Genomic DNA, 23,802 nt, shown 5'->3' with positions numbered 1-23,802 from the left:
CAACTGCACAAGGCTGGGATGGATGCACGCTTCATTGGGTTAAAAAATGCCTGAATGGCTGCATCCAAGGAGTTGTGGTGAATGGAACTAAATGCATCTGGAGGCCACTCACTAGTGGTGTCCCCCAGGGCTCAGTACTGGCTCCAGTTCTCTTCAATATCTGCAGTGATGATCTAGATGAGGGGATCGAGTGCACCATCAGCGACTTTGTAGACAAGACCAAGTTAGGAGTGAGACTTGATCTACTCAAGGGTAGGAAGGCTCTGCAGAGGGATCTGGATAGGCTGAACCCATGGGCTGAGGCCAACTCTATGAAGTTCAACAAGACTGTGGTCCTGCACTTGGGGAATAACAATCCCACTCATGCAGGGAGAAGAGAAGCTGGACAGCTGCCTGGGGATAAGGGCCCTGGAGATAGTGGTAGATAGTCGGCCAAATATGAGCCAGAAGTGTGCTCAGGTGGCCAAGAAGGCCAACAGCATCCTGCCTTGCACCAGGAATACTGTGGTCTGCAGGATAAGAGATATGGTTGTCCCCTGGTAACTCAGACCTGGTGAGGCCAAACCTCAGGTTCAGCTCTGGGGCTCCTTGTGTAAGAAGGACATGCAGCTATTAGAACAAGTCCAAAGGAGGGCCATGAGCATGAGTGATGGGCTGGAGCACCTCTCCTATGAAGACGGGCTGAGGGAGTTGGGATTGTTCAGCCTGGAGAAGAGAAGTCTCCAGGGAGACCTTACAGTGGCCTTCCAGTACCTAAAGGGGACTACAGGAAAGCTGGGGAAGGACTCGTCATCAAAGAGTGTAGTAATAGGACTAGGGGTAATGGTTTAAACTGAAAGAGGGTAGATTCAGGTTAGGTGTTAGAAAGAAGTTCTTTACTCAGAGGGTGGTGAGGAAAAGGCTGCCCAGAGAAGTTGTGGATGCCCCATCTCTGGAAGTGTTCAAGGCCAGGTGGGACGGGGCTTTGAGCAAGCTGGTCTAGTGGAAGGTGCCTCTGCCTATGGCAGCTGAGTTGGAATTATGTGATCTGTAAGGTCCTCTTATACCCAAAATAGTTTGTGATTCTGTAAATATGAAACACAGCAACGTACCAGCTACTAGCAAGAAGAATTTACTCTATTGGAACCAAAACTAGGATAATATCCACCCCTCATTCCATAGCATGTCTGCCATGCTCTGGCCTGACTCTTTCCAGTTAATCACCACCACCTTTCCTGTCTTTTGATATGCACACAAAAATGTTATTATTAGTCTATTAGTGTCTATAACATTAACATTAAGAAGAACAACAATTATGTCTTCCTTTTGTGTCCTATGAAACTGCCTTTATCTCAACCCATGAACTTTTACATTTTTTTCCTCCCAATTCTCTCCTCCATCCCATTCATTAGATGAATAGTTTTGTAGTGCTGAGCTGCCTGCAGGGTCAAACCACAGCAAGTCTTCATAGTGCCTAGCGTGGAGCACAAAGGTTGAGATGCCAGATCTGACCACAGCGTTTTAAAAGTAAATTGTTATAAACATTAGATCAGTTTAATAGTTGCTGATCACACTGTTGATCTTTTTGATCCGGAGTCTGTTGTGCTTGTTTTCAGAATTGTGTTGCATAGCACATTACTAACTGTCTGTCTTCCATGTCATGCTGTTTATCAGTTCTGGGGACTTGTCTAAGGTTACTGCCTTGCTGTATTGGATAACACTGACTTCTGATAGAATAATATTGCCGCCTCCATAACTCGGGAACCATCTCTTCAGCTCTTAGAAATTATTTAGAATTACACTCTTTTATACTCTTTGCCTTTTATTTTCGAGAGTAAATCTATGCAGGGTGGGAGGTGATGGTGAGTGGAACAGGGAAGGACAGTGGGGGATGCTTTTCACCACTTCTTCCCTCTCCCTTTCTCCTGCACCTCCCCCTTTTCCTCCAGGACAGGCATATAGCCTGTCCAAAGCCACTCCAAACCCTGCAACAGGCTCTGCAGACACTCTGGCTCCTGAGGTGGGCCCAAAGTTAAACTGACACACGTGACAGGCCCTATAGCCACTCCCAAACCCGCTATAGGCCCTGCAGCCACTCCAACTCATCCAAAAGGCCCCACAGCCAGAACAACTCCTGTGATGGGCCCAGCAGCCTCTCCAGCACCTGCAATGGGTTCCATGGCTGGGTCAGAGAACCAGCCTGTGCCAGTATCGGTTGCCTCTACATGCAAGAGAAAACAATGGGGGTGAAAGTCAGTTTTTCTTTTGAGATGAAAGAAACTCCTACCCAGACAAGAAAGGAGGAAGAAGAAGATGAGGCAGGTTTCTCCAAAGTTGGGCCATCTTGGAAGCAGGAGGACAAAGACAAAGAGATTATATAAACATCAGAAACCAAGCTATCCCTTTTCCAGGGTAAGCTATGAGATATGAGAAAATATTTTAACCATCATGTCGGTGAGCACATTGTCAGCTGGCTGCTCCAGTGGTGGGAGAAAAGGGCCAATAGCCTGCAATTAGACGGAAGGGAAGCCGAGCAGACAGAATCCCCCTCTAGGGAAGGGGTGATGGACAAAGCGATTGGAAAAGGGCACAAGGAACTTACTCCCATCATGCTTGAAGGAAAGGTCCCTCTTTAAAGAAGATCTTATATGTCAACCACGAAAGTGGACTACCATGCAGAGGGGTATCCATTCCTGAGGAAATTAGACATGCTGAAGGCGATTTGTAGAAACCTAGATAACAAACAGCTATCCAAAGATCCAGATGAAGTCAAGTGCACATGACCAATGGGGCAGGAGTTTCTACAGAGCACACCATCATCGTATGCCAACCCATTGGCAGTAATGACCTGGAAAGACCAAGAGGAACCCATGGTGGATGAATTGGCTAGCCAACTATGGCATTACAAAGCAAGTCTCTCTTCTTCCCTATGGGCCTGTGTCTTGTCCAGAAAGAAACTTTTCCAAGAGGTCCAACAACTACAAGAGAATACGGCTTCCTCCCCACCTGCACGAACCAATAGCTCAGCTATCAGATGTAAGCATCCCTCTGCTTAAGAAAGGTGACATAGTGGGTACATACCAGTTTCTATCCTGTGCTTTTGACTGTGTGACCATGGAGAGGCCATGAGAAAATGCGATGCAAAAATCAACCTCCACCTTAGAGGCACGGATACATGAAGTGCAAGGAAAAATAGATTGTCAAAAGGGGGTTCTTCTGAGACACTTGTTACTCCAATTTCTAATGGGCAATCCTCCAAGCAGAGTAAAGAATACTATGAGCAGGACTAGAGGCGCCCAGCCTCCACCCTGGGGGAGGGAGAGGACAATCAGGTATATTGGACTTTGAGGATTATTGGCCTGGCACATCAAACCCAAGACTTAACTATACAGGAGGCTGAAGTGAGTCTAACGGGGAAGGAGTGGCAAATGCAACCCATTGGGACTGGCCTGGAGGCTCTGTGTAACATTGGCATAGACTGCTTCAGGAGATCCACAAGGGTATTGGTGGGCTTTTGGCATAGCTGCCTTGGAGGTGGAGGACACCAAGCAGTTGTCTACCTTGCCCACTCTTTCACAGGACCCTTCTGCTCTGGAGGTGCTGATGGCCAATGAGCAGCAGGAGCCAATCGCTACCACAACAGTGCGCCCGAGGCAATATTGCACTAACAGAGACTCCTTGATTCCCATCCATGAGCTGGTTCATCGACTGGAGAGCCACGGAGTGATCAGCAACACTTGCTCATAGAATCATAGAATCATAGAATCATAGAATATCCTGAGTTGGAAGGGACCCTTAAGGATCATCAAGTCCAACTCTTGACACCGCACAGGTCTACCCAAGTTCAGTCCATGTGACTAAGTGCACAGTCCAATCTCTTCTTAAATTCAGTCAGGCTCGGTGCAGTGACCACTTCCCTGGGGAGCCTGTTCCAGTGTGCAACCACTCTCTCTGTGAAGAACCCCTTCCTGATGTCCAGCCTAAACTTCCCCTGCCTCAGCTTAACCGCGTTCCCGCGGGTCCTGTCGCTGGTGTTAATGGAGAAAAGGTCTCCTGCCTCTCAACACCCCCTTACGAGGAAGTTGTAGACTGCAATGAGGTCTCCCCTTAGCCTCCTCTTCTCCAGGCTGAACAGGCCCAGTGCCCTCAGCCGTTCCTCGTACGTCTTCCCCTCCAGGCCTTTCACCATCTTCGTAGCCCTCCTCTGGACACTCTCCAACAGTTTCATGTCCTTTTTATACTGTGGTGCCCAGAACTGCACACAGTACTCGAGGTGAGGCCGCACCAGCGCAGAGTAGAGCGGGACAATCACCTCCCTTGACCTACTAGCGATGCCGTGCTTGATGCACCCCAGGACACGGTTGGCCCTCCTGGCTGCCAGGGCACACTGCTGGCTCATATTCAACTTGCTGTCTACCACGACCCCCAGATCCCTCTCTTCTAGGCTGCTCTCCAGCGTCTCGTCGCCCAGTCTGTACGTGCAGCCAGGGTTTCCCCGTCCCAGGTGCAGGACCCGGCACTTGATCTTATTGAACTTCATGTGGTTGGCGATCGCCCAGCTCTCCAACCTATCCAGATCCCTCTGCAAGGCCTTTCCACCCTCATTCGAGTCCACAACTCCTCCAAGCAAACTTGCTCAAAATGCCTTCTATTCCTACATCCAGATCGTTTATAAAAATATTGAAAAGTACCGGCCCTAAAATGGAGCCTTGAGGGACCCCACTGGTGACCGCCCGCCAGCCTGACACAGCCCCATTTACCATAACCCTTTGGGCCCTGCCCGTTAGCCAATTGCTCACCCATCGTATGATGTTTTTATTTAGCTGTATGCTGGACATTTTGTCCAGTAGGATCCTATGGGAAACCGTGTCAAAAGCCTTGCTGAAGTCCAAAAAAATCACATCAGCTGGTTTCCCTTGGTCCACCATACGGGTGATCTTATCATAAAAGGAAATCAGGTTAGTTAGGCAGGACCTAACCTTCACAAACCCATGCTGGCTGGGACCAATGACTGCATTGTCCCCCAGGTGCGCCTCAATACGTTCGAGAACCATCTTCTCCATGATTTTACCAGGCACTGATGTGAGACTGACAGGCCTGTAATTGCTAGGCTCTTCTTTCTGACCCTTCTTGAAAATCGGCACAACATTTGCCAGCTTCCAGTCTACCGGGACCTCTCCAGACTCCCAGGATCGTTGAAAAATAATTGAGAGAGGTTCCGCGATGACGTCCGCCAGCTCCTTCAGCACCCGGGGATGAATCCCATCCGGACCCATGGACTTGTAGGGATCCAGGTGGAGTAGCAGATCCCGCACGCGTTCAGGGTCGGTTGGGAGTTTGTCATCCCCACCGTCCCGGTCCTCCAGCTCAGGGCACCCTGGGTCCCGAAGCCCATCATCGGCATTGAAGACAGAGGCAAAGAAGGCGTTAAGCGTCTCTGCTTTGCCTATGTCATCGTCTGTGAGAAGACCTTCCCTGTCAAGGAGCGGCCCTATGTATTCTTTGGTTCTCCTTTTTCCATTCACATATCTAAAAAAACCCTTTTTATTTTCTCTCACAGACACAGCCAGCTTCAACTCTAGGTGTGCTTTAGCCACACCTAGGTGTGCTCACCCTATAATAGTCCCATATAGACAGTACAAAATTCGAATGGTGAGTGGAAGATAACGGTGCACTTCTGTGGCTTGAATGAAGTCCCACCACCACTGAGTGATGCTGTGCCAGGCATGCTAGAACTTCATTCAGTACGAACTGGAGTCAAAGGCAGCCAAGTGCTATGCCACAATTAATATTGCTAACGCATTTTTCTCCATTCTTTTGACAGCAATACGAAGGCCACACTTTGCTTTCACATGGAGGGTCGTCCTGTCCACCTGGAATTGACTGCCCCAGGGCTGGAAGCACAGCCCTACCATTTTTCCATTGGCTGATCCAGACTGCTCTAGAGTAGGGGGAAGCTCCTGAAAACCTTCAATACCTTGATAACATCACTACATGGGGTAGCACAGCAGAAGTATTTGAGAAGGGAAACAAATGTTGCAAATCCTTCTGAAAACTTGTATTGCCCTAAAACAAAGTAAGGTCAAGGTAAGGTAAAGAGCATAATGCAGGCTGTCCAGGTTCTGTGGGACCCCTGCTTGGGGAAAGATTGGGCATTGGTCAGTGCGTGATGAGCAATTGCACTGTGCATCACTTGCTTTATGCATATAACAATAATAAAAATAAGGTTTATAATTATTTATTATTAGTATTGTTACTGTTATTACTGTCTCTTCATTTTCTGTCCTTTTAACTACCTTTGTTTCAACCAATTACATTTTGGGTGTTGGGTGTGAGCTAACATCTGTGTGGTGCTGAGGTTCCTGACAAGTTCAAGCACAACATGTTTAACAACCACAGTCCAACAGCACAAATCACACTTTAAACAATCAGTCTCTGGCATCTACAGAGAGAAGAAGTCGGTGATGACTTCAGGCTGCTTCAAACACCACACCCCAGCAGAGACCCTGCTGCTCTCAGGAGCTGTCAGCCCTGAGGCCTTGGGGACACCTCCAGGGAGCCCAAGGGCACAGAGCAAGAAATGCCATGGTCGGGTGCTGTGCTGCTGAGCTGGGCCGGGCTCCTGGGCCCAAGGGGAGCTCCTGGCAAGAGCTGCAGAGAGACAGCTGTGCCCAGGAGCAGCTCCTCTGCACAGCACAGTAGGGCTGGGGGCTCTGACCGCAGCTGGCACACAGAGAGGAGAGAAGGAGAGAGGGCTTGGAGGCACTGAGGAGCGCAACAACAGAGGGCAGCGTGTGGCAGGACACATCTGCAGACTCTTGACACTGTGAGGCTCTGGCAGCAGGGCCATGCAGGTGGGGTTGCCAGAGGGGTCTTCTACAGCTGGCACATCACATGGCTGATAATATCTGTCAGGATGGTTCAATCTGTTTCTCCAGTGAGAAGTTGAATATGTTGAAGGGAATGGCATTTATAAGGTGTCATTTCCAGAAGAAGATTGAGGCTTGGTTTATCTGAAGGAGAAGACTTTTTTGGTTCTGTGTTTTCCCATTCCTGCATTGCAGGGGAGGCAAGCTTGACGGTAATGTGTTGTCAGGATTGTACAGGAGACTGAGAATCCCAGAGCATTGCACAGAGAGCTCAGAATAGAAGCAATGAGATTCATACAGGTTCTCCTGCAATGAGAGATGATCGTCTGGGAGATGTTCTAAGACATGGAATAGGTTTTCCTCATTGAAGTCTATTCTAGTTTTGTTCTGCATTCTCCTCTTCAACAGGCAGCTGTGTTTAATGTCAGAAAATGCTGAACAGCAGCTCTGTGAGTGAGTTCCTCCTGCTGGCATTCGCAGACACGCGCGAGCTGCAGCTCCTGCACTTCGCGCTCTTCCTGGGCATCTACCTGGCTGCCCTCCTGGGCAACGGCCTCATCCTCAGTGCCATAGCCTGCCACCACCACCTCCACACCACCATGTACTTCTTCCTCCTCAACCTCACCCTCCTCGACCTGGGCTGCATCTCCACCACTCTGCCCAAAGCCATGGCCAATGCCCTCTGGGACACCAGGGCCATCTCCTATCAAGGATGTGCTGCTCAGGTCTTCTTTATAGCCTTCTTCATTGGAGCAGAGTATTCCCTTCTCACAGTCATGGCCTACGACCGCTACGTTGCCATCTGCAAGCCCCTGCACTACGGGAGCCTCCTGGGCAGCAGAGCTTGTGCCCAGATGGCAGCAGCTGCCTGGGGCAGTGGCTTTCTCCATGGTGTCCTGAACACGGCCAACACATTTTCCCTGCCCCTCTGCCAAGGCAATGCTGTAGACCAGTTCTTCTGTGAAATCCCCCACATCCTCAAGCTGTCCTGCTCAAATACCTACTTCAGGGAAGTTAGGGCACTTGTTTTTAGTGTTTTTTTGGCCTTTGGTTGTTTTGTTTTCATTGTGGTGTCCTATGTGCAGATCTTCAGGGCAGTGCTGAGGATGCCCTCTGATCATGGCAGGCACAAAGCCTTTTCCACGTGCCTTCCTCACCTGGCCGTGGTCTTCCTGTTTGTCAGTACTGCCATATTTGCCAACCTCAAGCCTCCCTCCATTTCCTCACCATCCCTGGATCTGGTGGTGTCATTTCTGTACTCAGTGGTGCCTCCAGTAGTGAACCCCCTCATCTACAGCATGAGGAACCAGGAGCTCAAGAAAGTAGTGAGGAAATTGTTTCCATACATGCTTCTTTAGCATCTGTGATGTATTCAGAGGACGTATTCTTAATAATATGCAAATATTTTGATTCATACTATATCATATCATTTTTATCATTATTAGTGTTATCATAACATTGTCATTAATAATAATCCTAACAGAAATAAAAGGGTATTTGGAAAAATGACACAAAATTTCAAAAATTATTTTTCTCTGTTAATATTTCAACAATACTATATTTTGTTTTTAGTAGTATAGTTCTCAGCATTTTGAATGTTACATTTTGTCTTAGTTTTTACCATATCATTTAATGTACACAGAGATCATGTTTCCTTTGTTGTTAAAGAAAATAAAGATATTATTGGAAATTCATTTGTCTCAGTATCCTTCTCTTTCCATCTCCTCTGGAGCATCCTGTGGGGTCACTTCTGTCTCTGCACTTGATAGGGCAGCAGCAGGAACGTGTCACTGAAAGGGACTGTGAGGTCACTTGTGTCTGGAGGTGGCAGGTCAGCCTTGACTTCTCCCTGGGAGCTGCACTTTTGGGCTGACATCTGGCAGTGGCCCTGCTAGGCCAGCAGAAGACACCTGCTTGGCATGTTGACTGGGGGATCCCGTCTGCCTCCAGAGCCAGGAGGACCCAGGCAGAAAGAAGGCCCCAACATGGGTTGTCCTGTCCCTTCTGCTTGAGTCCATGACTGGAGAGTAGGAGGCACAAGGCTTGGCTGTGTCTAGCCAAGAAGCTGCAAGGCCAGCAGCAGGCCCCTGGCTTGAAAGCTGCTGCTGAGGTGACTTGTGTCTGCTTGGCTGAGAGGCCGCAAGGAGCCTGCTGTGTTGGGATGCCTACTTCAGGAGTGGTTTCCACCCTGATGGAGCTTCCTTTGGCAGTAGGAAAGAGCAGGAAAGAATAAACTGCCACATAGTGTTCCATGGAAGGCTGGTACTGGTTACAAGGAGGAAGAAATGTCCCTCTAAGGGTCATGCTGTTGTCCCACAGGTCACCCTCTGATCAGACCCTTGCTTCATGTTTCAAGAAACAGCTGATGAGGGCTGACAAGACATCAGTGAAAGCAAGGGATGAGAGCAAGATGGTGAACAGAGATGGGTGTCTCCAGACTTCAAGGAAATAGGGCAATGTGTGGGACAGCATAGGAAAGCCTTCAGAGGAGAAGGCAGAGGGTGCTGGTAAAAAGAGTAGGCCCTAACTGCCCTGAATTTTTTGTCCCTTCGGCTAGAGCTTAGGAGGAGGTATGTTATATTCATTGTGATGGGGACTCATGGATTCCTTTCAACCCTGTGCAGCTACTCGGAGGTTTCATAACACAGTTCTTCTCACGACATCCCACTGCCCACCACATTCCACAGACCCCAAGAAGACCCCAGCCCAGCACATTAAACACTTTCTAAGACAAGTCAGGTGTTTTTTTTTTTTTTAGATAATAAAATAAAATAAAATAAAATAAAATAAAATAAAATAAAATAAAATAAAATAAAATAAAATAAAATAAAATAAAATAAAATAAATAAAATAAAATAAAATAATAAAATAAAATTGAAATGACCATTGGAACCAGAGAAATTCAGCTTAAATATTAGTAGGTGAAATTCAGCTGTAATATGAGTAGGTACCTGGTCATCCATGGTCTCTCTTGCGTCTTCTGTAGAAAACTCAGGATGAAAAGTAAAGACATTTACTTTTTTTTTTTTTTTACTCTACACTTTACTCTACTCTTTTTTCAAAAATCCTACTTTTTTCAAAATCCTACTTTTTTTCAAAATCCTACTTCCTCTGCTGTAGATGCAGAAGGCAAAAAGAATTGCATTGTTCCTTTCACTACTCTGGGACGTGTAACCCAGAACAAGTCTTACAAGGAGCAGCTAAGGGAGCTGGGATTGTTCGGCCTGGAGAAGTGGAGGCTCAGGGGTGACCTTTTAGCTCTCTATAGCTACCTCAAAGGAGGCTGTAGAGAGGTGGGGGTTGGTCTGTTCTCCAACATGCCCAGTGACCAGACTAGAGGGAATGGGCTGAAGTTGTGCCATGGGAGGTTTAGGTTGGCTATTAGGAAAAACTTCTCTACTTGTGAGATATGTTCATCTGATTCGTGTCAGTATGGAACAATGCTAGGGCCGCATGGTATGATGAATGTGACCTTCTGTCTTACATACCCTTGTATAACCACAAGTCTAAGAAAAACAGAGTGGTTAATGCATATAGTTCTTGTATCTTGCAAAGAAATGTTTTAGCAATTCGTGTCAGTAGAGATCTTGAAGGGAAATGTATTTGTAGGCTTTTCCTTGAAGTCTCTGATATCTGGGGGGTTTCAGAACAACAGCTAACTATTATGACTATTGCATGGGACACTCAGCAAGTCTCTGATATCTGGCCAGGAGATTAAGAAGAAGGGGAAAGCTGAAGAACAACTAAAAGACAAAGCTTGCAGGGGATGTTGCACAAGTCTCTGACTTACAGCCAAGTCGGACAAAGGAGAAAGGCAAGAGGGAGGAAGACTATGAGCCTTCAGCATGAGAGACCCCCAAAAGGGACGCCCAGAGACTGATATGCATGCTCCAGTAGGAGGGTTTGGATTCTGGAAACTAATTAAAATACCGTGTTTTTTTCTAGAAGTAGTAATAAATATGTATTAGCCTAGGAGCATAAAAATCAACTGCTAGATGTAACTGGTGTGCGTCTTGGTGGAGCAGAAACTCCCGGCGCACCCAGCACTGTTTGCTTACCTCTATTCCTTTAATAAATTGTAAACTTTGATTATAGTCTTATTTAGAAGACTGAGCCATTTATAACAGAAGGGTGATTCAGGAGACACCATGCAGTCTTTGGGTTGCTTGTTCTCCAGCCATTAAGGTATGGAAATTGCTGGGTGTTTGCTGTTGCTGGGCAAAGTTGTTTTGGCATTGTGATGCCAAAAAAGACATCGGGATGTCTTTTTTCATCTTGAGGACAGGCTCCCCTCTTATACTGTTCACCCCACAGCAGTCCCTTTCAAAAACAACTTTTCATTGGTCAAACAACTTTGCCCAGCAACAAGGTTAAAGAACAAGGTTAAAGAAAGACAAAAGGCAGAAAGGTAAGAGGAGGTAAAAACATGAAAGGAGGTTAAAGAGGGACAGAGAAGACAGTAAGAAAGGAAAAGAAGGTCTAAAGGTGGAAAGAAGGTCAAAGAAGGTTAAACAGCAGAAAGAAGGTAAGGAGGTTTAGAGAAGGTTTTATTATTTATATTAATAACCTATTAATAGTAATAGACTTAAAGGTTTGTTTGTTACCTTTTCTGATTGTACATATATATAGGCATCTGTAAAAGCAATGTTCTGTGGGTTTAGAAAGTTCGATGTTTGTGTGTGCATGTTGGTAGAGCATAAACTCCCCACCCCCAGCACTGTTTACTTGCCTTTTATAAATATTAATGAATTCAGATTGAGTTGAGACTTCATTTATAACAGGTACTTTTGCCATTCCTTCCCAGTTAGACTCGCTTCAGACTCCAGCACAATTATGTCTTGGGCTGCCTCTGTCACTCCAGAAATACAGATGGGTTCTGCCTCTTTCCAGCTTGATGGCATTAGGGTTGTGGTGATTTTACTCGGGTGGGCAGCTGAGCTCCACCACAACCGCCCTCTCACTCCCCCTCTCCTCGAAGAGGAAGGGGGAGAAAATACAACACAGAGAACTCGAGGTCTGAGATGAGAAAGGTTTAATTAAAGGGAAAGGGAATGGGGAGGGAAAAAAAAGAAACAAAAGAAACAAAAAGTCTGTGAGGAAGCACAGAGAGAGGGAAAAAATTATTCTCTACTTCCCATCAATGAGCGACGTTCGGCCACGTCCTGGGAAGCAGGGCCTCAAAACGCGTAGTGGTTGTTCAGGAGGAACAGCCCCCTCCCCCACGAGAGCCCCCCCTTTAATTGCTGAGTGTGATATCAGGTGTTATGGAATATCCCTTTGGTTGGTTTAGGTCAGCTGCCCCGGCAATGTCCCCTCCCCATCACTTGCCCACCCCCAGCCTGCTGGCTCTTGGGGGCTTGGAAGGAGTCGTGATGCTGTGCCAGTGCTATGCAGCAATAGACACAACACTGGAGTGATACCAGTGCTGTTCCAGCTACGAGTGCAGAGCACAGCACTGTGCGGGCTGCTGCAGGGAAAAGTGACTCCAGCTCAGACAGATCCAACATACCCACTGAGAACCATGTCCCTGCAGATCTCCTGACATCTCCTGGCAGCTCCAGATTCCTCTCCAAGCTGGCATTGGCCATCTGCCCCACTGCAGAGGGCAGTGTTGTCTATTTGGGCATGTGCTGCCACAAGGGAAGTTCTTGGCCTAGCCCTTGGTTCCTCAGGGACCACTCTGGGACTTTCAGCTTCTGTCTCTCACTACATGAAAAAAAAAAAAAAAAAAACAGAAAACAGAAGAGCAGAGAGCAACCTCTTGGCTCTATTTCTGATAGCACATTTGGAAGAGGTGTCCAGGGTCCTGGGTTAGCCCTGAGAAAGACCCTTTTGTTACTGTGGTACTAGCAGGGAGGCAGCTGTGACCCAGGGCTGCACAGTGCCTGCTGCTGCCTGCAGGGACAGGGATGCCACTGCAGAGACAACAGGACTGTCACCAATGCATATGAGACCTCGAGACTAAGACAGATACAAGAGCACAAGAAAGCAATGAGGAACCAAAAAGAAAACAGCAGTGAAATGGCCACGTCCTGCTGCTGGCCATGGCCATGGCTCCAGGGAAGCAGCAGCCCCGACCTGAAGGCAGCAGAGAGGCAGAGCCCAGCGGGCAGGGAGGGGCAGTCCCGAGGACCACTGGGGCTGCTCCTGCATGTGGCAGCTGGGCTCTTCGTCCTGAGCCCCTCCTGCATGCTGGGGCTGCTCCCCCAGCTCCAGAGCACATGCAAAGAGACAGCAGCTGAGACAAATTATTTTCTCATGGCATATTTATCATTTATATGTATACAAGAAGCCTGCTAATATAAGTTTGTGAGACTATTGGTCAAAGAAAATAAAATTAACACGTTGGATGTTAAGAGAAAGATGGTCAAAGAAAAAAAAAAAAGAGTTAGACTACAGAAAATAAGAGAAATCAAAGTAGGCATAAGATAAAACATAAGATTTTCCTAAGAGTTTCCAAAATAAATTTGAAATTTAAAGGCACATTATTGATTCTGAAGAAGCATATATTCAAAACAATTCCGTACTGCATTCTTAAGTGCCTTGTTCCTCATGCTGTAGAGGACAGGGTTCACTGCTGGAGGCAACACTGAGTACAAAAATGACACCACCAGATTTAGAGCTGGGGAGGAGAGGGAGGGAGGTTTAAAGCAGGCAAAAATGATGGTGCTGAGAAACAGGGAGACAAGAGCCAGGTGAGGGAGGCACGTGGAAAAGGCTTTGTGCCGGCCCTGAGAGGAGGGCATCCTCAGCACTGCCCTGAAGATCAGTACATAGGACAACACAATGAAAACAAAACAACCAAGGACTAAAAAAACGGTAAAGATAAGTGCCCCAACTTCCCTGAGGTAGGCATCTGAGCAGGAGAGCTTGAGGATGTGGGGGATTTCACAGAAGAACTGGTCCACAGCATTGCCTCGACAGAGGGGCAGGGAAAATGTGTTGGCCGTGTGCAGGACAGCATTGAGAAAGCCACTGCCCCAGGCAGCTGCTGCCATCTGGGCACAAGCTCTGCTGCCCAGGAGGCTCCCGTAGTGCAGGGGCTTGCAGATGGCAACGTAGCGGTCATAGGCCATGATAGTGAGAAGGGAATACTCTGCTGACATCAAAAATACAAAGAGACAGACCTGAGCAACACATCCTTGATAGGAGATGGCCCTGGTGTCCCAGAGGGCATTGGCCATGGCTTTGGGCAGAGTGGTGGAGATGCAGCCCAGGTCGAGGAGGGCGAGGTTGAGCAGGAAGAAGTACATGGGGGTGTGGAGGCGGTGGTCGCAGGCTATGGCTGTGAGGATGAGGCCGTTGCCCAGGAGAGCAGCCAGGTAGATGCCCAGGAAGAGCGCGAAGTGCAGGAGCTGCAGCTCGCGCGTGTCTGCGAATGCCAGCAGGAGGAACTCGCTCACAGAGCTGATGTTGGGCATTTTCTGACATTCTCTGTTGGAGAGCAAAAGTGAGAGCAAAGTTAGAACTGATTAGGATGAGGAAAACCTATTACAAGTCTTAGAGAACCCCCAAACAGAGCCTCTCTCTTTGCAGCAGAACTTTTCTGCAGCTCTCCTGCTTGAGTTGTGGCTGGTGCTGGCTGAGAGTGGCAATGGGTGCAGGGGCTGCTTTGGGCTGCAGAGGAGTCCTACCTGCAGCAGGAGGGAATCAGGAACATAGGGGAAACTCAAGTTCAGTCCACTTGTCAAGTCAATGAGTTTGCAGAATTTTCTTGCAAACAACTCATCTGAATGCAGAGCAGAGCTGCAGTGTTTTACTTGCTTTAATGTTATTCGCTTGCCCCTGTAACGCTTAGGTGAATTATTGGATGGTTGAACTCTGTGACTTTTCATGTGTGCTCCTGGTGAAATCCTGCGGAAGCCAGGAGGCAAAAGGACTGTCCCTTGGTGAAGACTGAGTGGAGCCGATCTGCCCAGCAGTGAGCTTGGGTATGAGAAGAAACTGGAGACATCTGAGAGCAGAGAAGCCCAACTCAAAATGCAGATGGACAGAATCCTCACCTTATCTCCAGGTGCATGAGCAGGATCTCAGCTCTTGCCTCCTAGATAGGAGTGCAGAAGCCTCAAACCAGCTGCCCACAGACAGCCATCCAGAAGCACGGACATGGCCTTAGCAAGGAGGTGTCTTCTCCTTGGGGCACCTGGATAACACAAGGAAGCCACGAGAGAGCTGCATCCTGCTGGAGAGCAGCCTGCAGCCCAGGAGGATGCCCCACAGACAGAGCTGGATATCTGAAATCTGGAGTGTCCCATATCCCAGCTGCACTCCTGCAGGGTCTGGAGGAGACTTGTCCACTCCTCTCTTATCTGACCAGGGGTAGCTAGGTTATGACACTCCAAGGGGCTTCTGCCAGACTTCCTCACCTCGCACTGCAACCCAGCAGGACTCTCAAAGCCTACTGCATTGCCCACTGCCCTCCCAGAAACAAGACCCAGCAGGAGACCCTCCCAGGACCTGCAGCTGCGTGGCCCTGCAGCCAGACCCTTACCTTGTCAAGGGCAGTGCATGTTTCTCCTGCAGGCAGCTCTCAGCATCCTCCCACTGCAAACTGCCTTCAGCCCCTCTCTCCTTTTCTTCTCTCTGTGTCTGTGCCTCTGTGTCTCTTTCCTGCTGCGTTGTGCAGAGGAGCTGCTCCTGGGCACAGCTGTCTCTCTGCTTCATGGGACTTTTTAAAATGTGTTTTCTCATGTCCCAGGAGCCCGGCCCAGCTCAGCAGCAGAGGCCTAGCCCAAGGCCTAGCCCAATTATAATCACCACTCTGGTGGCTTTGCTGATGAGCCCACGAGAAGCCAATTAGGATCTGGTGCTTTAATGATTATCTGTCTCCTCAAAAGCTTTAGTGGCAGAGACAATAGCCATAGCCATGGACCCAAATATCTCATAAGTCAGCTCTGTAGGAAGCTGGCCTGGTTCCTTGTGAGAAGGCACAACTGCTCGTATGGCATCCTTGTGGTGGAAACCACTCCTGAAGTAGGCATCCCAACCCAGCAGAATCCTTGTGGCCTCTCAACCAACCAGACACAAGTCACCTCAGCAGCAGCTTCCAAGCCAGGGGCCTGCTGCTGGCCTTGCAGCTTCTTGGCTACACACAGCCAAGCCTTGTTCCTGCTGCTGCGCAGTCATGGACTCAAGCAGAAGGGACAGGACAACCCATCTAGGGGCCTTCTTTCTGCCTGGGTCCTCCTGGGTGTGTAGGCAGAAGGGATACCACAGTCAGCATGCCAAGCAGGTGCCTTGTCTTCTCAAAAGTCAAGGGTTTCCTACCACTTACATGCAGAGGTGACCTCACAGTCCCATTCCGTGACACGTTCCTGCTGCTGCCCTATCAAGTGCAAAGACAGAAGTGACCTCACAGTCCCTGCCACAGTCACATTGCTCCTGCTGGGGCCTGAGATCCTGAGGTAGAGCTGACCTCTCTCTTGTCTCGTAGGGACTAGATTTTACCTTTCTGGGTTAGAGATTAAGCAAAGTTTTTGTTGAAAGATATGGTGTTCTGTTAGTGCTGTCACGTTTCTGGTTATGGTATGGGCAAGCATTATGGTTAAGGGTTTTGTTTATGTCTGGCAAGAAGTCTAGGGATAAATAGAGCATTTTAATGTTAGTGATAAGGGCAGGGATTAGGGTGAGCAAGAGAGTAAAGGGAAGGAAAGGGGGCTATGGTCTGAGTTTTTCTTCAGGTGGTATTTTGAGTTCTGCTTTACAATAGTGGATTCCTGTCAGGAAGTTGCACTAATGTTTAGGTTTAAGGATTATTGTTATTTTTGAAAATAGTTTACAGGCCCTACAAGAATGTCTGAAGTCAGTGTTAGAGCAGCATCAACATTGCATGAACCATCTTACCTCTACAAAGGTAAGGTTCCAAGCTCCTCTTCACTTCTTCTTCCTGTACCCCTTTCTGACATCTCTCCTGGCCAGGCTACTCTTGACCTCTCCATAGCAGTCATCTAACTGGGATCAGCTTTCTGATGGTTGTCATTATATCAGAGCACCTGTCTCACCTCCGTTAGCTACTCTATTCCGTAGTATTAGAATACTCTATACTTTGTTGCCTATTCTATTCTGTTCCTCACAAAGCCTCCCATGGGAATTGTTAGGGCAGATAATTGGAGGCCATGATTTCAGATTGGCAAAGGCAGTGTACTGAGAAAATCTCAGTTTATTTTGTTGAAGCAGAAGGGCCAAGGCCTGACCCCAGCCACTGGGAGGGGAGATTCTACAACCCCAGCACCCCTATGTCTCACTCAGGGCTCTTCCTGGGGTTTGTGGGGTAGGGGGAGATGCCCACAATACCATATGTGAAGGGCAATGGTATGACACCTTCCAGCATTTGCACAGGGTTGAAAGGAGAATTCATAGTCCCAATGCCATGAGTAAAACACATCTTATAAGCCATGGCCAGGGGGATAAAGATGTCATTGCTGCTGCAGCCTTCCATTCTTGTCAGAGCCCTCTGCCTTCACCTCTGCATGCTTTCCTGTGCTGTCCCACACTTCTCTGAAGGCTGCAGACAGCCACTTCTTTTCCCCACCTTGCTCTCACTCTGCTGTTCCCATGATTTCACTGCTGCCTCTCCACTCTCACCAGCTGTTCCTTCAAACACAAGGGCATGGGCTGATCCAAACTCCCCCTGGGTGATCTCTGGACCCACAGCACCAGTTCCAGTGCCTCACCTTTATGTCAAGAATTTCATCTGACTATTGAATCTAAATCTACCCTCTTGAAGTTTAAAACCATTCCCCTTGTCCTATGATAGAGTCATAGAAATCATAAAAACACAAATTTGTATAGGACCAACAAGACCATTTAGTCCAACCTTCCTATCACTAATTCTATCTACTAAGCTACTGAACCATATCTGCTAGCACCTTGTCTTGATGCTTCTTGAACACTGAAAGTTGGTGAGTCCACCACATCACCGAGCAGAGCATTCCAGTTCCCGACTACTCTTTCAGAGAAAAAGTTTTTCCGTGATACCTAATCTAAACATTCCCAGGCACATCTTGTGGCCATTTACTCAAGTCCTATCATTAGTTATCTGAGGGAAGAGGCCAACCCTCGCCTCATCACAACCTCTCTTCAGGAAGTTGTAGAGTGCCATGAGGTCTCCCCTGAGCCTCCTCTTTGCCAAAGTAAATAATCTCAGTTCCCTCAACCGTTCCTCATAAGACCTGTGCTCCAGCCTCCTCAACAATTTGGTTATCCTTCTCTGGTCATGTTCCAGGACCTCAATGTCCTTCTTGTAATGAGAGGCCCAAAACTGAACACAGTGCTCGAGGTGTGGCCTCACCAGAGCCGAGTCCAGGAGGACGATCACCTCCCTGCTCCTGCTGGCTGCACTATTTCTAATACAGGCCAGGATGCCCTTGGCCTTCTTGGCCACCTGGGCACACGGCTGGCTCATGTTCAGCCAAGCATCCATCAACACTCCCAGGTCCTTTTCCTCTTCACAGTCTTCTAGCCAATCTATAGCATTGCACGGAGTTATTGTGGCCAAAGTGCAGGACCCTGCACTTGGCCTTGTTGAACCTCATCCCGTTCACCTCAACCCAGCAATCCAGCCTATCCAGATCCCTCTGAAGGGTCACCTACAGATCATCAGGCATATCAACACTACCTCTCAACCTCGTGTCATCTGCAGACTTACTGAGGGTTCACTCAATTCCGTCATCTAGGTCATCAATAAAGACATGAAACAAGATAGGTCCCAGTACCGACCCCTGGGGGACACCACTTGTAACAGGATGCCAGCTGGACTAACCAAAAATATTGGTTAAAAGCACTGAGGAAGGCTTTAAGGGCTTTGTATGGACAGCAAAGTCCATACAAAGTTACTGTACTGGGTCTGGCTGGGATATTAACTTTCTGCTGCCCAGCATGGTAACACCTCCACACTTCTGCCCCAGCAGAAGGAATGTGACTGTGTAAGGGACCGTGAGGTCACTTCTGTCTCTGCACTTGGTAGGACAACAACAGGATCATGTCACGCAAAGGGACTGTGAGGTCACTTGTGTCTGGAGGTGACAGGTCACCCTTGACTTCTCCCTGGGAGCTGCACTTTTGGGCTGACATCTGGCAGTGGCCCTGCTAGGCCAGCAGAAGGCACCTGCTTGGCATGCTGACTGGGGGATCCCCTCTGCCTCCAGAGCCAGGAGGACCCAGGTAGAAAGAAGGCCCCCAGATGGGTTGTCCTGTCCCTTCTGCTTGAGTCCATGACTGCACAGCAGCAGCAGGCACAAGGCTTGGCTGTGTGTAGCCAAGAAGCTGCAAGGCCAGCAGCAGGCCCCTGGCTTGGAAGCTGCTGCTGAGGTGACTTGTGTGTGGTTGGCTGAGAGGCCGCAAGGAGCCTGCTGGGTTGGGATGCCTACTTCAGGAGTGGTTTCCTATGTGATGGAACTTCCTTTGGCAGTAGGAAAATGCAGGAGAGAAAAAAATCAATGAAAACCACCCTAGAAGGTTGGCACTGGCCATGAGGTGTAAGAAATGTCCAGGGGAACAACTGGTCTTGCTGCTACAGACTGAGGCAAAGAAGGCATTAAGTACCTCAGCCTTTACCTCATCCCTTGTCACCACGTTTCCCCCCAAAAATCCTATAAAGAATGATGATGCTCCTTAATCCACCTTTATTTTAGGTATTTATATAAATATTTTTTTTATTGTCTTTGACAGTAATAGATGGATTGAGCTCCACCTGGGCTTTGGCCCTTCTAATTTTGACCTGCACAGCCCCATATCATTCAGGACACAGCTCCAGACAAACTGACAGCATGCATGAGAAGAAAGCACAGTAAATGTGGAACCTTCCATCCCCTGCCCTTGAGTGACTGTGCTGCAATTCCATTCAACTGGTTACTCCTGAATTATCCAAATTTCCCTGGAATGCTTTCTGCTGCTGCTGTCTGTTCAGAGATAGAACAATTACACAAATGTTGAACTGTCTGCCTGCTGACATTAACAGCTGACAGAATGGAGCATCCCTGTGGGTGAACCTTGAGAAGCTGCAGGATTTTGCCTACAGAAACCTCTTGACATTTAGAAGGAGAAGAGCCCAGTCCTGTACCAGAGGAAGAGAAACCCCACACATCAGGGCAGACTGGGACACTGCTGAGTGAGCAGTGCCCAGGAGGAGGAGGGCCTCGGCACCACCATATGAGCAGTGGTGCCTGCTCAGCAGGAACCAGGCCAGCTTCCTAGAGAGCTGCCTTGTGAGATATTTGTGTCCATGGCTATGGCTATTGTCTCTGCCACTAAAGCCTTTGAGGAGAAAGCTAATCACTAAAGCAACAGATCCTAATTAACTCCTCACCCACCCATGAACCAGGCAGGGGTCATACCATTGTCCTGCACTTTGTAATGCACATCCCCATCTTCCAGTGTCCCAGGAAGAGCCCTAAGCAAGGTGTGAAGGGAAAGGATCTCCCTTCCTTGAGTGGGGAGTCATGGCCTGACCCTTGTGCTTGGTGACATACATCCAGTTTTCCTACACCTCAGTGTCACCTTCACATTGCCTTTGTCTCCTTGTCCTCACTGCCTCCAGGGTTCTGCTCTAACAAGCTCCAAGGGAGGCTGTGTCAGTGCTGGCCCTCAGGGGGACACTGCAGGAAACTTGCCTCTGACTTGCACTTCTGGAGAGATGTCTTCAATTGTCTCTGAGTGCCTGAGGTTCGTGGGCTCTTCAGCCAAGCCCCCAGAGGGGTGATTGCAGTGCCTTGGGCTGGTGCTGTGGTGCTGAGCTGGGCCGGGCTCGTGGGACAGAGAGAGCTTGTGGCAAGAGGGCCGTGGTGCAGAGAGACAGCTGTGCCCAGGAGCAGCTCCTCTGCACAGCGCAGCAGGGCTGGGGGCTCTGACCGCAGGTGGCACCCAAGTAGAAAGGGATTCCAGGCAGCATGGAGGGTGTGCGCAAAGGAGACCTCAGTGCAGGAGAACGTACAAGTTTTCACTTCGAGTGCAGCAGAATGCCCAGGATTTATGCCTTAAAAACACTCCTCAGGTGTGGTGGGGCAGCAGAACATAGAGTACAAATAAAAACAAACATGAAACAAATAAATAAATAAATAAATCTCCGTGATGAAGAGATCTCGTCTGCTCTGTGATGAACTAGGAGTAAAACTGGGTTAATCCCTTCGATATCAGGAGTGAAGTGAATCTAAGATTACCCCATATTCCTACCATGTTGTTACCTAGAGCTGTAGTGCAGGACTGATTCTTCCACTGCCCACAGAAGAGCACTCTTCTCCCAGAGAAACTCGGAATCATCTGGAAGTCATTAAAGGGAACTTCAAAATAACTGCCTGCAAGTGGAAAGTCTTTTTGATGCCTTTAAATGAGAAAATTGAATTATCCTCTGGTAAGTCTGTTATGTATTACATGTATTACTGTTTTTCTCTTTGTGCAGGACCACATCACAGAAATAACAGATGTCCAACAGAAGCTCAGTCACTGAGTTCCTGCTCCTGGCATTCACAGACACACGCGAGCTGCAGCTCCTGCACTTCGCACTCTTCCTGGGCATCTACCTGGCTGCCCTCCTGGGCAACGGCCTCATCCTCAGCGCCGTAGCCTGCCACCACCGCCTCCATACCCCCATGTACTTCTTCCTGCTCAACCTCGCCCTCCTCGACCTGGGCTGCATCTCCACCACTCTGCCCAAAGCCATGGCCAATGCCCTCTGGGACACCAGAGCCATCTCCTATCAAGGATGTGCTGCTCAAGTTCTTTTTTTTGTCTTCTTCTTTGGTTCAGAGTATTCAGTTCTAACTATCATGGCCTATGACCGCTACGTTGCCATCTGCAAGCCCCTGCACTACGGGAGCCTCCTGGGTAGCAGAGCTTGTGCCCAGATGGCAGCAGCTGCCTGGGGCAGTGGCTTTCTCAATGCTGTCCTACACACGGCCACTACATTTTCCCTACCCCTCTGCCAAGGCAATGCTGTGGACCAGTTCTTCTGTGAAATCCCCCAGATCCTCAAGCTCTCCTGCTCAGATGCCTACCTCAGGGAAGATGGATTTATTGCATTTAGCTTTTGTTTAGGTGTTGGTTGCTTTGTTTTTATTGTTTTTTCCTATACTCAGATCTTCAGGGCAGTGCTGAGGATGCCCTCTGAGCAGGGCCGGCACAAAGCCTTTTCCACGTGCCTCCCTCACCTGGCTGTGGTCTCCCTCTTTATCAGCACTGGCATGTTTGCTTACCTGAAGCCCCCCTCATTCTCCTCCCCATCCCTGGACCTTGCAGTATCTTTTCTGTACTCCATGTTACCTCCAGCAGTGAACCCCCTCATCTACAGTATGAGGAACCAGGAACTCAAGGATGCACTGAGGAAATTGTTTGAATACATATTTCTTAAAAAAAAAAAAGTAATGATGTGCCTTTACATTCTGAGTTTATCTCAGAAACAGTTAGGAAAGTAATTTGGTTTTATTTTTCTTGATAAATATGTTCTCCAAGTTGTGGAGTCGATTTAATTAATGTCATTGTTAGCCTCCTACCTGTTCATTTATCTCTTTACTTTTCCTAATTATCTCATGTATATCTAAAGCCAGGCTTTCTGTGTAGCTATAGACAAAGAAGTGAGCAGAAATTCATAGGTCTCAGCTGCAGTGCATTCCCATCTCCTGTGAACTAGCAAAGACATTATTAAAAAAAAAAATACCAAAACTATTTGTGACAGTGATGCTTGACCACTTCCTTGAAACAGGGCCTCAATAGATACAGCTGATTTTCAGGAGGACAGACGTTTTCATAACAGGAGCTCACCTCTCCCCTCTCCTTCCATTTTCCACCTTTTATTGCTGAGTGTGACATCATATGGTATGGAATATCTCTGTGGCTGGTTTAGGTAAGCTGCTCTGGTGATGTCCCCTCCCTCTCTCTTGTGCACCCACAGCCTGCTGGCTCTTTGGGGAGGGAGGATTAGAGGGATTCCTGATGCTATGACAGTACTGCTCAGCAGTAGACAAAACACAACCATGATACCAGTGCTGTTCTAGCTACTCAAGCAGAGCACAGCACTGGGTGGACTTCTACAGGAAAAGGTAACTCCATCCCAGCCAGACCCAGTACAGTCACATACTGAAAACACAGCACCACAGGGGCTGCTCTGCAGAGACTAAATCCGTCCCAGACAGAGCCAGTGCAGGGCCACACACTGGACAAGAAGGCTCCCTCTGAGCTCTGTGGGGAGTCAGGAAGGTCCTAATAAGCAGGACGACTGAGGAAGCCCAAGGCCCTTCTGAACGTTATCTTAGTCCCACCTGGGGGGCAGTGCTGGGCAGTGGGAAGTGCTATGAGAAAGACCTGTGAGAAGGCCGTGAGAAACAAGGAAATATCACTGCCATTGACCCAGGCCTGCAAAAAATCACTCACTGGCCTCCTCTGTCAGGCCAGCGTGAGCCCAGGAGACAGCAGTGAATGGAGCCCACAGAGCGTGAGCCTGTCTGAGGTGGACTGAGCAGAGCTCAAGTGCTCAATCTGGTGTGAGCAGGCATAAGAGAACTCTGCAGCCCCAGGGCACGCAGCAGCCCCAGCAAAGGAGCCTGGCGAGTGATTCCTTGCAGCCCTGGGGCAATAGCAGTGACCCCATGAGCTGGGTCTGCCTCCCAGCCTGCCCAGCACAGCCCGGCAGAGTGCCCCCATGCCCCAGGCACCACAGCCCCCTAGCTCTGCAGAGCAGCACCTCTGGTTGCCATGTAAGAGATCTCAGCTTTTGACTAAACTCATACCTCATAGCTGTTTTTAGTTTTCTCCATAGGGGAAGCTACTGCCTTTCAGATTCTTGAAGGGAGGTACATCCTGCATGAAGGCCTGCAAAATGTTACCCTGGATCCATGGGAGTCATTCTGGAACCAACGCTTGTATATAGGATGTACACTTTTGTGGAGGCGCAGAGCTGATGGGCACGTGCAGGATGCTCCTACAGAACTTTGTGCCCTTTTCCCTACTGACTACAACACCACTT

General features: G+C 48.6%; 2 protein-coding genes across 2 annotated transcripts; both read left to right on the top strand.

Annotated features, from left to right (window-relative positions):
- Positions 1–7,279: 7,279 nt before the first annotated feature.
- On the top strand, positions 7,280–8,206 carry LOC137846834 (olfactory receptor 14C36-like). The gene has a single exon (XM_068664944.1). The coding sequence runs from the start codon at positions 7,280–7,282 to the stop codon at positions 8,204–8,206; it is 927 nt and encodes a 308-aa protein (XP_068521045.1).
- Positions 8,207–21,256: 13,050 nt separating this feature from the next.
- LOC137846833 (olfactory receptor 14C36-like) lies at positions 21,257–22,255 on the top strand. Its single transcript, XM_068664943.1, has one exon. It carries the CDS (start codon positions 21,266–21,268, stop codon positions 22,253–22,255), a length of 990 nt encoding a protein of 329 aa, XP_068521044.1. The 5' UTR covers positions 21,257–21,265.
- Positions 22,256–23,802: the final 1,547 nt, after the last annotated feature.

This window comes from Anas acuta, chromosome W (assembly GCF_963932015.1).
Source record: "Anas acuta chromosome W, bAnaAcu1.1, whole genome shotgun sequence".
Lineage (NCBI taxonomy): Eukaryota > Metazoa > Chordata > Aves > Anseriformes > Anatidae > Anas > Anas acuta.
The sequence above is the reverse complement of the archived record's forward strand: the minus strand, read 5'-3'. Positions and strand labels throughout refer to the sequence as shown.

Bases quoted from the DNA above. Each gene is read 5' to 3' on its own strand.
- LOC137846834 (XM_068664944.1), top strand. From the start codon at position 7,280: ATGCTGAACAGCAGCTCTGTGAGTGAGTTCCTCCTGCTGGCATTCGCA.
- LOC137846833 (XM_068664943.1), top strand. From the start codon at position 21,266: ATGTCCAACAGAAGCTCAGTCACTGAGTTCCTGCTCCTGGCATTCACA.